Source organism: Hippoglossus hippoglossus, chromosome 22, assembly GCF_009819705.1.
Source record: "Hippoglossus hippoglossus isolate fHipHip1 chromosome 22, fHipHip1.pri, whole genome shotgun sequence".
Lineage (NCBI taxonomy): Eukaryota > Metazoa > Chordata > Actinopteri > Pleuronectiformes > Pleuronectidae > Hippoglossus > Hippoglossus hippoglossus.
The window spans coordinates 6893013-6905217 of NC_047172.1; the positions used below are offsets into that span (position 1 = coordinate 6893013).

The 12205-nt window shown below is 40.5% G+C and overlaps 1 protein-coding gene across 2 annotated transcripts; it reads left to right on the forward strand.

Moving 5' to 3' along the window:
- Positions 1–2598: 2598 nt before the first annotated feature.
- On the forward strand, positions 2599–8563 carry zgc:101744 (uncharacterized protein LOC541409 homolog). 2 transcript variants are annotated; one of them, XM_034575682.1, is made up of 6 exons: positions 2599–2718; positions 2834–2967; positions 6222–6315; positions 6690–6828; positions 7553–7743; positions 7939–8563. In XM_034575682.1, the coding sequence occupies exons 2-6, from the start codon at positions 2853–2855 to the stop codon at positions 7943–7945; spliced, it is 546 nt and encodes a 181-aa protein (XP_034431573.1). In that variant the 5' UTR covers positions 2599–2718; positions 2834–2852; the 3' UTR covers positions 7946–8563. The 2 variants fall into 2 exon arrangements, with proteins under 2 accessions (XP_034431573.1, XP_034431572.1); XM_034575681.1 differs by having other exon boundaries at positions 7553–7721.
- Positions 8564–12205: the final 3642 nt, after the last annotated feature.

The window sequence follows — 12205 nt, forward strand, 5'->3', positions numbered from 1 at the left end:
TTCCTTATTATCAGGCTCCAGCAGTAAGTCGTTAAAGACTCTGCAGCTTGTCCAAAATGCCGCAGCACGTGTCCTGACAAGAACAAAGAAAAGAGACCACATTTCTCCAGTATTAGCTTTGCTACACTGGCTTCCGGTTAAATCTAGAATAGAATTTAAAATTCTCCTCCTCACCTTCAAGGCCCTTAATAATATGGCACCATTATACCTCAAAGAGCTGATAGTATCTTATCAACCCACTAGAGCACTGCGCTCCCAGAATTCAGGCTTACTTGTCGTCCCTAAAGTCTCTAAAAGTAGAGTAGGAGCCAGAGCTTTCAGCTATCAAGCCCCTCTCCTGTGGAATCATCTCCCACTTTCAGTTCTGGAGGCAGACACCATCTGTACGTTTAAGAGTAGGCTTAAAACCTTCCTTTTTGATAAAGCTTATAGTTAGAGCTGGTACAGGCTTGTCTTAGACCTGCTCTTAGTTATGCTGCTATAGGTCTAGAAGGTCGGGGGACACATGACACTCGGAGCTTCTCTTTCCAGCTTCTCCTTCCTCTTCTCAATCGTTATCACATCAAAGAAATTCATATCTCATCAATACATGTTACTGACTTGACTTCTTCCCCGGGGGTCCCTTTGCCTTATCGTCCACAGATCCAGGGCCGCAGCTGTGGCCACATCGTGGATTAAGATCTGTGGATCGCGTATCAGAGATCGTAATGGTGGATCCAGTATAGTGGATTCTGTATCGTGCTGGCTGATCGTGATAATAATGACGGATCCTTTATCGTGTTGGCATCTGATAATGGTGGTGGACCACGATCGAGGTGGCAGCTGATGATGGATCCTAATGGCGGCAGTGGACAATGACTGTGGACTATAGTGGCATCCGATCTTGATGGTGGATCATGATCGTGGTGGCAGCTGACCATAGACTATGATTGCAGCAGGACTGCTTGATATATAGTATTTCTCCTCAGATACTCGACCGTTACTGACAATAATCCGTCAATTCATTGACCTTCAGTTATGCTTCAAAATGTTTACCCTTATCAATGCTGCTAAAACCTTTATCTTGATGATGTTCTCCTTTACACTTGACATCTATTGCACTTCTGTCCGTCCTGGGAGAGGGATCCCTCACATGTGGCTCTCTCTGAGGTTTCTACCTTCTTTACCCTGTTAAAAGGGTTTTTTAGTAGTTTTTCCTTACTCTTGTTGAGGGTTAAGGGCAGAGGATGTCACACTCTGTTAAAGCCCTATGAGACAAATTGTGATTTGTGAATATGGGCTATACAAATAAAAGTTGATTGATTGATTGATTGATTGATAACCTCAGTGACCCCAGGCCTCTGTTTTATTTAAGTATTCTCACCCTCTGAGAATACTCTGAGTATCAATCAGACTAAATGTGACAGTGAAGTTTACGAGTATCAGGCTCATTCGAATACTCTGTGAAAAAAATAAAGTTGAACATGTCAATTCCATTAAAACTGAGCAAACTGCATCTGCTAATAAAGATAAAAACATGTGAATAAAAAGAGCTGCAAAATGCATCATGAGGCCTAAAGAGACCTTAGTTAGATAGACTGTCTATATGAAGGTATAGACAGCCTGATTACTATATAATGATATATAAGGTCTATATAGAAATAAATACAGACTATTGACTATCTGTATAAAGATATATGCAGTTTATATAAAGATATATACAGTCGGATTGCTATATGATGATATATAAGGTATATATAATGGTAATAATAAGGTATATTGAATGTCTAAATAATATATTTAATATATTTATTTTGTAATATATATAATATAATAATATATTATTCATATATTCATATAGAGTCTATATAAAGATGTTGGCGGTCTATATAAAATATGTAGAAACAGAAACAGAACGTCTCTATAAATATATGTGCAGTCTATATGTCTTTAAAAACAGTTAATACAAATATAGAGTCCACAAACAATATGTATAAAGATGTATACAGCCTATAGACTGTATACATATATATGCAGTTAATATGAGGTTGTATACATTCTACAGACGTCTCTATTAATATATGTGCAGTCTATGTCTTTATGAAGATATACAGTTTATATAGGGTCCACAAACAATCTATATGAAGATGTATACAGCCTATAGACTGTCTCTATAAATATTTATAGTTTATATAAAGATATATAGAGTATATACTGTATATCAAAACACAGTCTATAGACTGTCTGTATAACATATATGCAGTTTATATAAAGCTATATAGAGTATATATATATATATCAAAACACAGTGTATAGATTGTCTGTATAACATATATACAGTTTATATAAAGATATATACCGTTTATTTATCTTAACACAGTCCATAGACCGTCTCTATAGAGATATATACAGTTTATATAAAGCTATATAGAGTATATATATACATCAAAACACAGTCTAGACTGTCTGTATAACATATTTGCAGTTTATATAAGGATATGTACAGTCTATATATCTAAACACAGTCCAAAGACTCTCTATATAACCGTATGTATAAACACATCCTCCACAGTCGATGACTCAAACCGTTTCTTTAATCACCTGCAGCAGTGAACTTTACTCAGCGCAGCTCCGTGATTGGTCAGCGGGTGGTTTTCTGACTCCTCCCCTCACTGTCAGTCATTCTGCAGCCGACGGCCCAGAGAGCGGAGCGTTTTTCTGGCGAAGCAGCGAGAAAAGGTTCGTGAAAAAAAACACACAAACCCTCCGCGTTTTTATTCTGTCTTTAAAAAACCCGCAGCTTCGACGTGTGTGACGCGGCCCCTGTGTCTTGTGCTGTTTGTGTGGACCACAGGAATCTGCCAGGCCCCAGAATGAGTCAGTTGAAGGAGCGTTTCGTGACTGTGCTCCACGAGAAGAACTTTGTCACCGATCTGCTGGCGACGCTGGAGCAGAAAACCGGGGTGAAGAGGGAATATATCAGCCTGGGTATGTCCACGTCTCCGTCTCTAACCCTTCTGTACGCGTGTCCACGTACTTCTGACACGCTGGACGAGGGTCCGTGAAGCAGCTCGAGGCCGAACACCCACAGTCTTCATGTTGAAGCAAACAAAGCCGGCGTCAGTTAGTTTAGCTGAAAGTCACCAGACTGTCTGTGACCGCTCACTGTGGTTTCATGTCCTGTAGCGGGCCTCGGTTTATCACCACACTCAAATACCAAAGTTCACATTCGAAGATTGGAGGCTGCTATTTAATCCGCCTTGCACGTGTGCACCTATTCCAGAGTCAAGTAGGTTCCCACATGCAAGGGAGTTTGCTCTGGTGTGTTTGGTGCAGAACATAGTAGGTAGAATAGTGATAATAAGTGAAAGCTAGACACAATAAAAATCGAAAGATGCCAACAGCTGTGCAGGAGTAAATGTGCAAACTAAGCAAGTAATGTGTAATTTCAAAGATGGAGTGCGCAATGTTTTTATCATTTCATCATTGCAAAACTATTATCTTACCCACGGATTTCGCAAACATCTGCAGATGCATATTTTGCAAGTGTGGTGTCGCAATTCGATGTGATGCGATGCGTTCAGTGTTATTAAAGTTTGAATAAACAGGCAACCTCACTTCACTCTGCACCCTAGACTGTTTATAAAAAGCTCTGCACACAGCGTCCTGGCACGGAGTCAATAAAGAAGTGACAGCATATTGTGGAAGTGTTTGAGGAAGACTCACTAATGACGAGGAACAATAATGCTGAAGTAGCTCCGAAGCATAACCACACAGGCCAAGAGAACAGCCCATTCCGTAAAGGCATGTTTAGAATGCACTGCACTAGTACATGATAATATTGAATGAACTGCCTCTTAGTATTTCAGGACCAACCCCCCCCCCCCCCCCCCCCCCCCCCCCCCATCTCCCAGGGGTATTTTTGTCACGTCCTCAAATATCCAGAGCCAGGCAGAGATATTCAGGGGGACTGGTTATCCAACTGCAGGCTGCTCTCTCTGTTAGCTCTTAAAAGTCTCCTTTTGACAAGACTGCTCTGTAGTCACTTTGCACATCAGGAGTCAATGAAGAACGAGCACCTCGGGCTACATCGGCAACATGTTGTGTGCGATGACAATGGGAAACGCGTTAGCCACGGTGACCTACATTCAAACCACTGTTTGTCTGCTTTTTACCCAGAATTGATCTGTGTTGAGAAGTGAGCCACTCGCATTTGCAGTCAAACAAACATTATTATGTGAACGTGTGAACGTTGATGCCGTCCGTGAAATGTTTTGTCTGTTTTCAGCTGCATTCGGATCTGGAGCAAAAGCCTGTTTGCAAATAAGCCTGAATATCGTGTTTATTTTCAGGTGGAGTTTTTAAAAGGTCAAACGCATCACTTACGAGAGATAACCCCAATGTCGTTGTCTGACTGATTTGAGGCTGGTTTTGACACTTGAAAGCTCCGTTCGCTCGATATTAATGGACAACCAAGAACTCGTTCAGGCTCATATTAAAACAGCAGTTAGTTTGCAGCCTATTCTAAAATACCCCAGGCACATAAATTCTGAACTGCAATTTCCAGGCTCTTATTAGCTGACATTTCCTTCATTAGTGATGCATGTTTCATAGGCTAATTACACCTGATATATACGTCAACATCAGCTTTAATGAAGTATCATTTAGTAAAAGAGGCCCAGCCCCCCCCCCCCCCCCCCCCCCAGAGGCAATACTTTCAACACAGGATTAATAACAAAACTTTGATATGATCAAAAATGTCAGTTTAGCAGATTCTGTCGGTGTCGCTTGGAGCTCACTCTGCTTATAAAAACTTTTTTTTTTTCATTCCTCATATGCAAGCAAACTGGCTCGCAAAGCAAATACTGAGCATTATATGCAAATAGCACTTCCCTGTCCTGTACCCTGCAGTTAGCAGAAGGTGGAACCAGACAGATTATACCTGTCTGCTCAACTATCTTGTTAATGAGGCAACAGCCACAGTCATACTTTGGCCACACTGCAGGTTTGTTCACAAACATGTTCACTGATAATGGTTTGTGTAAAAAAAAAAAAAACATTCCTTCCACGTTGGCTCACCTAAATACCCTGTTGTACTTTGCCTTGATCCACTCATGTCCGTTGAACAGTTACAAAACAGTGTGACCGGCCTCCGTTTAGCCGAGAAACGTCTCGGGTTCATGCTGACTCCTCTGACACAGGGAAGTGTTAAGACTATTAACTGCTCACTGGAGCGGAGAGGCCTCATCTCCGCTGTGTGTGCAGCCAAACTCCCGGAGCAGGATTTGTTTGGCGATTCAATGTTTGGAGGAACTGGACTTAAATTGAACAGTCATGCAACTCTGTGATGAGCAGTTACAGTCATACAGCACATTATGGGATTAAACAGCTGTACAATGGCTTTTTTTATCTCCAGTCTATTCCTGAAGAGAGACCGGCTTTTATTTATTGCTGTGGATATGCATCATGTCACATGAATGCATTTATTTTCAATTTCCTTAGAGCAGTGCAGCGGTTGCTTACAGTTTAGAAGCAGATGGCATTCAGTTTTAGAGATGTGTGTGACAGTTAAAAAAAAAAAGACCCTGCAGTCAGCTTTTTATTATTCATCACCAGTAAAAAAAATTATCAGTTTATGATTTGCCTATGCAAAGTGTCTGCTCATGTCAGCAGTTATCTCTTCCATTCCAACCAGTTCCTCCAGTTTCCTTGATTAAAGTGAGCTGGACAAGACGGGGAGTCACGTGGATATTTGTGTATTTGTCGGGACAAACAAATGAGATGTAAAGAGCTCAAACAAGGATTCAAACAGTATCAAAGTGTGATTCGGATAGCTGCATGAATAGGACCCATTCACAAACCTGTCTTAACATATTAACGACATCCTAGGATATATCTGCATTAGCCCCACATTGTCCATCACACATGCACTGTAATAGTAAAAATTGAAAAGCAGTTGTGTTTGTGGAATCTTTCACATGCATGAGACGTGTCAGCCACAGGAGTGTGTGAGCTTTGTATCCTCTTCCACTGGAGGATTTGTATATTGGTGTTTGACTTGTGTGTAGGACTCCTCCTAATCCTGGTACTGTGCAGCCCTGACATCCTGCTCTCAGACAGTCTGCTGAAAACAAATGAACACTAGCCATGTTTGTCAGGTAACAGGATAGCCTCGCCCTCATCCTCCTGTCTGGCCTTCTGTTCTCACCTCAGTGCTGCCTCTCATTTTACTCCCTCTGCAGGTGCTCTGAGTTTCCTCGGGCTGTACCTCCTGTTTGGACATGGAGCATCGCTGCTCTGCAACCTGATTGGCTTCCTCTATCCAGCATATTTCTCGTATGTATGACGTATGAATTCAATAAATACCAAAGCCAAAACTATGTGCAGTAAATCAACACATTATTAACATTCAGGTTTGTATCATGTATAGACTTTTTGTTAAAATGGACACACACCCCGGGTCCAGAAATTTAAGTCAATGCAGAAGTGCCTGAAACTTGTATTCTCTTGAATGACCAATAGAGGGCGACTGCAAAACGAAGTCTATGAGAAAAGGACTCTACTTCTTACTTGATTTATAACGAGAGTAAAGGTTTTTCTTAAGAGTTCATGAGTCTTAAAATCTAGTGAGTTTAAATTTTTTATGGACTGTTTTTTACGTTGTGACCTCTTCACTCTCCTTAATCAAACATGTCCTCCCGTCCATTCAGCATTAAGGCCATCGAGAGCAGTGTGAAGGAGGATGACACCCAGTGGCTGACCTACTGGGTCGTCTATGGGCTATTCAGCATCGTTGAGGCCTTCTCTGACATCTTCCTCTCCTGGTTCCCCTTTTACTATGCTAGCAAGGTAGGCTGACCTTTAAGCCAGTGTTTTTCTTTTGGGTGATATTTGGTACCAATTGCTTTATACTTTAACTCTCTACCTCCTCTGTATGAAGTTGACAACTTCCTTTCTTACTTGGGTCACGATCAACCCGTCCACAAAATTTCATGAAAATCTGTTCCACAGTTTTTTTAGTTATCTTGCTGGTTGACAACAGACGGCAGTGAAAACATAACCTCCTGTGGCCAAACATTCTGATCTCTCTTTTAAGATCTTACGAGGCAACAGCTTTCTAAATGTGCTTATATCATCGACGTCCATTTGCACATATATTAAAATACATGATTGTAAAATATAATGTAGAAAAAGTAAAGTATAATGTATAGTAGAAGCATTAAATGTATGGAACTGGGCTGCGATATTCCCATCAGTTCCCTTTTTGCCCTGGTACATGAGTTTGTCCCAATTAGCTGAACTGTGTTGTAAATGACATCCTGAGACAAAGTGACCTCACATATCAGGAAGTTCTGCTTTGACTGTTTGAAGTCACCTTACTGTCCATTTTGTTTCAGCCCAGTCACCGTGATCCTTATCGCTGTGATTCATTAACACCGCTTGATTTCAATGATTGCACTTCTTTTTCCTGTGGTATCACATTTGCTATTAATAATCGTGCTATTTCAATATTATGTAGACAGGAAGTTACAGCAGCCAAATATCTGAGATCTGCCAACTGCTCTTCCATCAGTGTTTGTTCCTGATGTGGTGTATGGCCCCAGTGACGTGGAACGGTTCCGAAATCATGTACAAGCGCTTGATCCGGCCGTTTTTCCTGAAACACCAAGTCGCGATGGAAAACGTGGTCAGCGATCTGAGTGCGAAGGCCAAGAACATCACTGACGCTGTAACGAAGGAGGGTGAGACAACCACAGTGTACATGTTCGTATAGCCACACTCACATACTGTATGTCCTGAAGCTGTGCATTCCGACAGCAGGCGAACTTGTGAGTCACCTCACATTTTCACACTCTAAAAATACATCACCGAACACAGTCGTCAGTTATATATGAATCTGTTATTTTTTTTATCTTTTGGCAAAAATGTGTGTTTTTCTTTCTCTGTTTGTTTCATCAGCTGTTAACCAGGTCCTCAACCATGACAAGAAGCAGTGAGACACATTGGAAGGCTTTGTGTGTCTATGTGCGTGTTTGTGTAGTTGACTGAGAGACTGTTTGTTTGTCGCTCCCTTCCGTGATGAATGATGACCGTCCCCCCGTCATGAGGTGAAATGAAGCTTCACACTCATCCATGTCGCTTTACTGCCATCGGCACTGCTAAGACAATCTGTGAAACTGTGACATTTTAACTAGATCTTGTTTTCTTTCTTGTTGTGTGTCACTAAGTGGGAAGATGTGGGGTGATTGTGTACCAGCAGGTCTCAGCAACACTGGTGATGTCATCATTATCTTGTCCACTTGAGCCGTTTGAGCCAGAAAACTGATGCTGACACTCTCACAGGAGGAGGTTGCCTTAAAAACAGCATTTTCTAACATTCTTAAACTTTTACATGTCGTCAGTGTCTGCGTTGCTCTTTTAAAAGCCTTATTGTCACCATGTGCCAAGCAGAATTCAAAGTCTGCATGAGCCTGTGTGATGGTTCTCACTCTGTTTAACTGGATGACTTCTGTCTTCTGATATGTCTTAATTTATCATCTCATGGTGTTGAAACAGTAAAACTGGAATCCTGTCAAACTGAAAATAATGTCTTCGTGTCTGACTTTAAGCTTTCAGATTCATTTCGGTTTCTTCTGGGGCCGTCTAGTCAAGCAGTCTCATTCCTCACATATTGGGGAAATGGGATTTTATTTGGTCCAAATTACAATGTTCATGCACCACTGATTTCTGTAATTGGTTTTTATAGCAGAGGCGAGTCGGGGAAATGGTGTTTCTGGATCCATAACCTCAGCGGGTTGGATTGTCATTCGTTTTTTCAGCATTAAATTTTGCTTATTCATGAACTTTATCTGCAGTAATTGTAAATGGAGCCATAACTTCTTGCTCTGTCTTGAGACATTCCAATAACATCTAAAGAAATGTCCTTTTTATTTATTTTTTTTTAAAGATTTTTAGCTTGAAATACATATTTTTGCCACAAATTTTGTAGACGCAGTTGCAGATAATTTTAAATTGTAGTTCTTTTTGTTGTGATGGAGAGAAATACAAATGCCATGCACAATTTCCCTCCCATCTTACGTATCCACTTGATCTTTTAACCTGTCGCCCTCGAGTACATTTACCGGCTTTCAGACAGCCTAACCACCCACACATTAATTTATGTTTGGCTCTGTATTCACGCTTGAGGGGCTCTGAAAGGGAGGCTCTTTTGTGTTCGTGCAGTGGATGTAATGCATGGGAAATGGTGGACGGCGCCAGTGCGATGGTCACACACCGCCACAGGGAGAGGAAGGCCCCCATCTGGAAATGGCCGCTGTGAATATGTGTCTGCTGGGTGTTTGTTACGTTTCCCATGAGCCACCAGTGGCCCACTTTATCGATTTTTAACAGGAATGTGACACAGAATCCAATAATTGCTCCGCGTACTTTGATCCGAGACTTTTTGTTGAGTGTTGGACCTGAAATTACTTAGAACAGTAGATGAGCTGAGGAAAGGAACAAAGAAGGAAAAGAAAGAATGTATGAAACCGATTTATATACGTTTGTCCACTTACATGCTGCTCAGGCACACTGAAGCAGGTTTGGCTGTAAAGGCGACATTCAATTCTATATAAGGTCTCTAAGATTTGAGAACATGTCACTGGTAATGACACTGCAAATTTAAAATGGGTTTCTGAGGATGGGAAAAGTGTTTAAATTCTACCATTGTTTTGACAATTTCTAGGCACAAAATAAGTTACTCAGGATCTGTTCTTTGGTTTGTAAAATATTTCCACTAAAGGATTCATTCTCTTTGAAGCCATACATTGAGTTTTTGGTACCTTTCCTACGAAGGAAGGATGTTTTTCTCTACAACAATTCAAAGGTAGGTGACTGAATCTTTTACATGTATTTCAGAAATTGAGGAAACATTACAGTTCAGACTTACACGTGTTTAAATAAAACAGAGCCTTGTATATATGACATATGAAATATCTTAACGGTTTTATTGACAGTTTGATCTGATCTTTTTTACATATTACCCATAGGTTTTTCTTTTTTTACAATAAACTTTCCTCCAGCGCCATCAGCTGGTCAAACAACTAATTTTAATTTTCAAATTTCATTTATGCCACTATACCTGTAAATTAAAGACATTCCTGCCTCTACTGTACTTTGTCATGTCAGCACATTTGGAAAATGTAAAAAAGAATTGTATTCAGTTCACAGTTATAGAAAGCTTGAAGCAACAACTACATTGAAGCTACATTGAGTCAAATATATTTTCAGTTTTTCTGTGAGCAGTAACATTTGGGATAAACATGTAAGAGAAGTAATTGTTGACCTGTTTAACTGTGATGAATGATATTAAACTACTCCAAGGGGTTTACGTATTAATGTTTTAAAAAAGTTTTAAGTTTAATTTGGTGAGAAGCAGAAACCTTATTTGTGCTAATTTCCTCATGTTATTAATTTAAGGCTACAGGCTAATCTAATATTTAGTTTGCTTTTACTTTGTAACCTGTGTAAAGTGTCTTTAAGCATGGTTAAGAGCTATACTAATGAAATATATTATTTATTAATGTTTTGGTTGTTGGCATGCAAATGTTAGCATTAAGATCAAAGCAGCCTTGTCTTTGTAGTTGATAGCTTGGCTTTATGGTTTGTCTCCTATTCATGGTTTCAGGCACTTTTAGGACTTTATTTTAAAGTTTTTTTTCTTGGGTTGACTTGATGGTAATAATAGTGAGAAACTTATTTTTACTGAACATATTTACAGAATATGTAAATAAAGGCAGGTTTACGGCCTCTCCGAGTTGCTAGCTCTGTAAATCTGTTGGGTTACACTCTTAAGTCTTGTTGGGCATAATGATTAGAGTCTCTCTCTACTTGTGTCGTGCTTATCTCCTCTGCTCATCATCCCCTGGACTGAAACAATCAATGCTACTTGTAATCACACAGTATGCTCGAGTCTCACTGGCCCCGCCTCCCCTCCCTGCAGGTACCAGGACTCACCGACAGAGGGAGACAAACGCGTGGTAGTCTGGTGTGCATGGAGAGTTGGTGAGTCATACACTGAGCCCGTCACGTACCAACCACAGCTGAAAACGAGGCCTGCTCTGCCTCAGCACTGCGCCTTCAGCAGCACTGGGGTTTGTTCGCCTTTCTTTGTGATAGTAACTGAACTGATTGGAATCCTCTCATATCTTGTGTCATGGACGGAGAATTCACCTGTGCCTCTTTATAGTTACATGTATACGTCTTGTTTACCAGCTCGTCCAGAATGTGTCATCTCTGCCCTACTTCCCATCATGTGTATGTTGTCGAGCTCTAACGTGTTATGAACAATATGTTTCCTGTGCTGTACATACATACTGCATTTATATGTCTGTCCATGGTGCTGAAACACAATGAGGTCGCTGTCCATGGTGCTGATCATGGATCAAACTGACTTAATTTATGTAACTTATTAACCAGCCCACTTAGTTAAAGTGTTCAAGGCCCAGATTTGGCCAACACTGTCATCCGACCAACATGCCTTGTGGAATGATGGCACTTGCCGGATCTGGGCCACAACTAAGCCAGAGCAATACCACATGTCCTCAAAGGTGCCAAACGATCCCAGACTTTGTTTTTTTGTTATTTGGGCCATAATCAACATTTAGTTACACCTTGGCTAGAGCACCGCATGTCTGCCAAAAAAGGCCCACATTAGTTTTGCTGGTAGTTAAATTGCCTGATAGCATGTTAACTGCATGCTCCTGTCATTCTTATTTATGTCCAAATGTATTTTCAAAAACAAAACTGAGGTGCATGAATGTATCCATGCTTGCAAAATGTAAAATGAGCAGCCAAATGGCTGTCTTGATCCAATGAATCCAACAATTCTGTCCTTTTACCCTCATGAATTTTCACCGTGGAAAACATCTGCCTGGAGATCTCCAGTAGCTGCAATGTACTCATCTGTGGCTGGAACATAAACAAAAATCATTTGGAAATGAAATGGGCCTCTGCTTAGGTTACATTTTTGACCGTGAATGTAATTTCATCAGTTGGGCCTCTTTAATTTGATTTGTTGCTCAGGGACCATCAATATTTCTTACTTCCTGATTTCTTAGATAATCTATACTTCGTGTAATTAGGCTGTGGCTCTATACATACATATTAGTATTAGTTCGTCTGTGCAGTTCCCTACTATTAATCTCATATGCTGTCATTTTTCTTGATTAATATGATCTTTGCTATG

Excerpts from the sequence above, each read along its gene's own strand:
- zgc:101744 (XM_034575681.1), top strand. The coding sequence starts at position 2,853 with ATGAGTCAGTTGAAGGAGCGTTTCGTGACTGTGCTCCACGAGAAGAAC. Across the intron at positions 2,968-6,221 it reads GAGGGAATATATCAGCCTGG|GTGCTCTGAGTTTCCTCGGG; the intron begins GTATGTCCACGT and ends CTCCCTCTGCAG. Across the intron at positions 6,829-7,552 it reads CCTTTTACTATGCTAGCAAG|TGTTTGTTCCTGATGTGGTG; the intron begins GTAGGCTGACCT and ends CTCTTCCATCAG.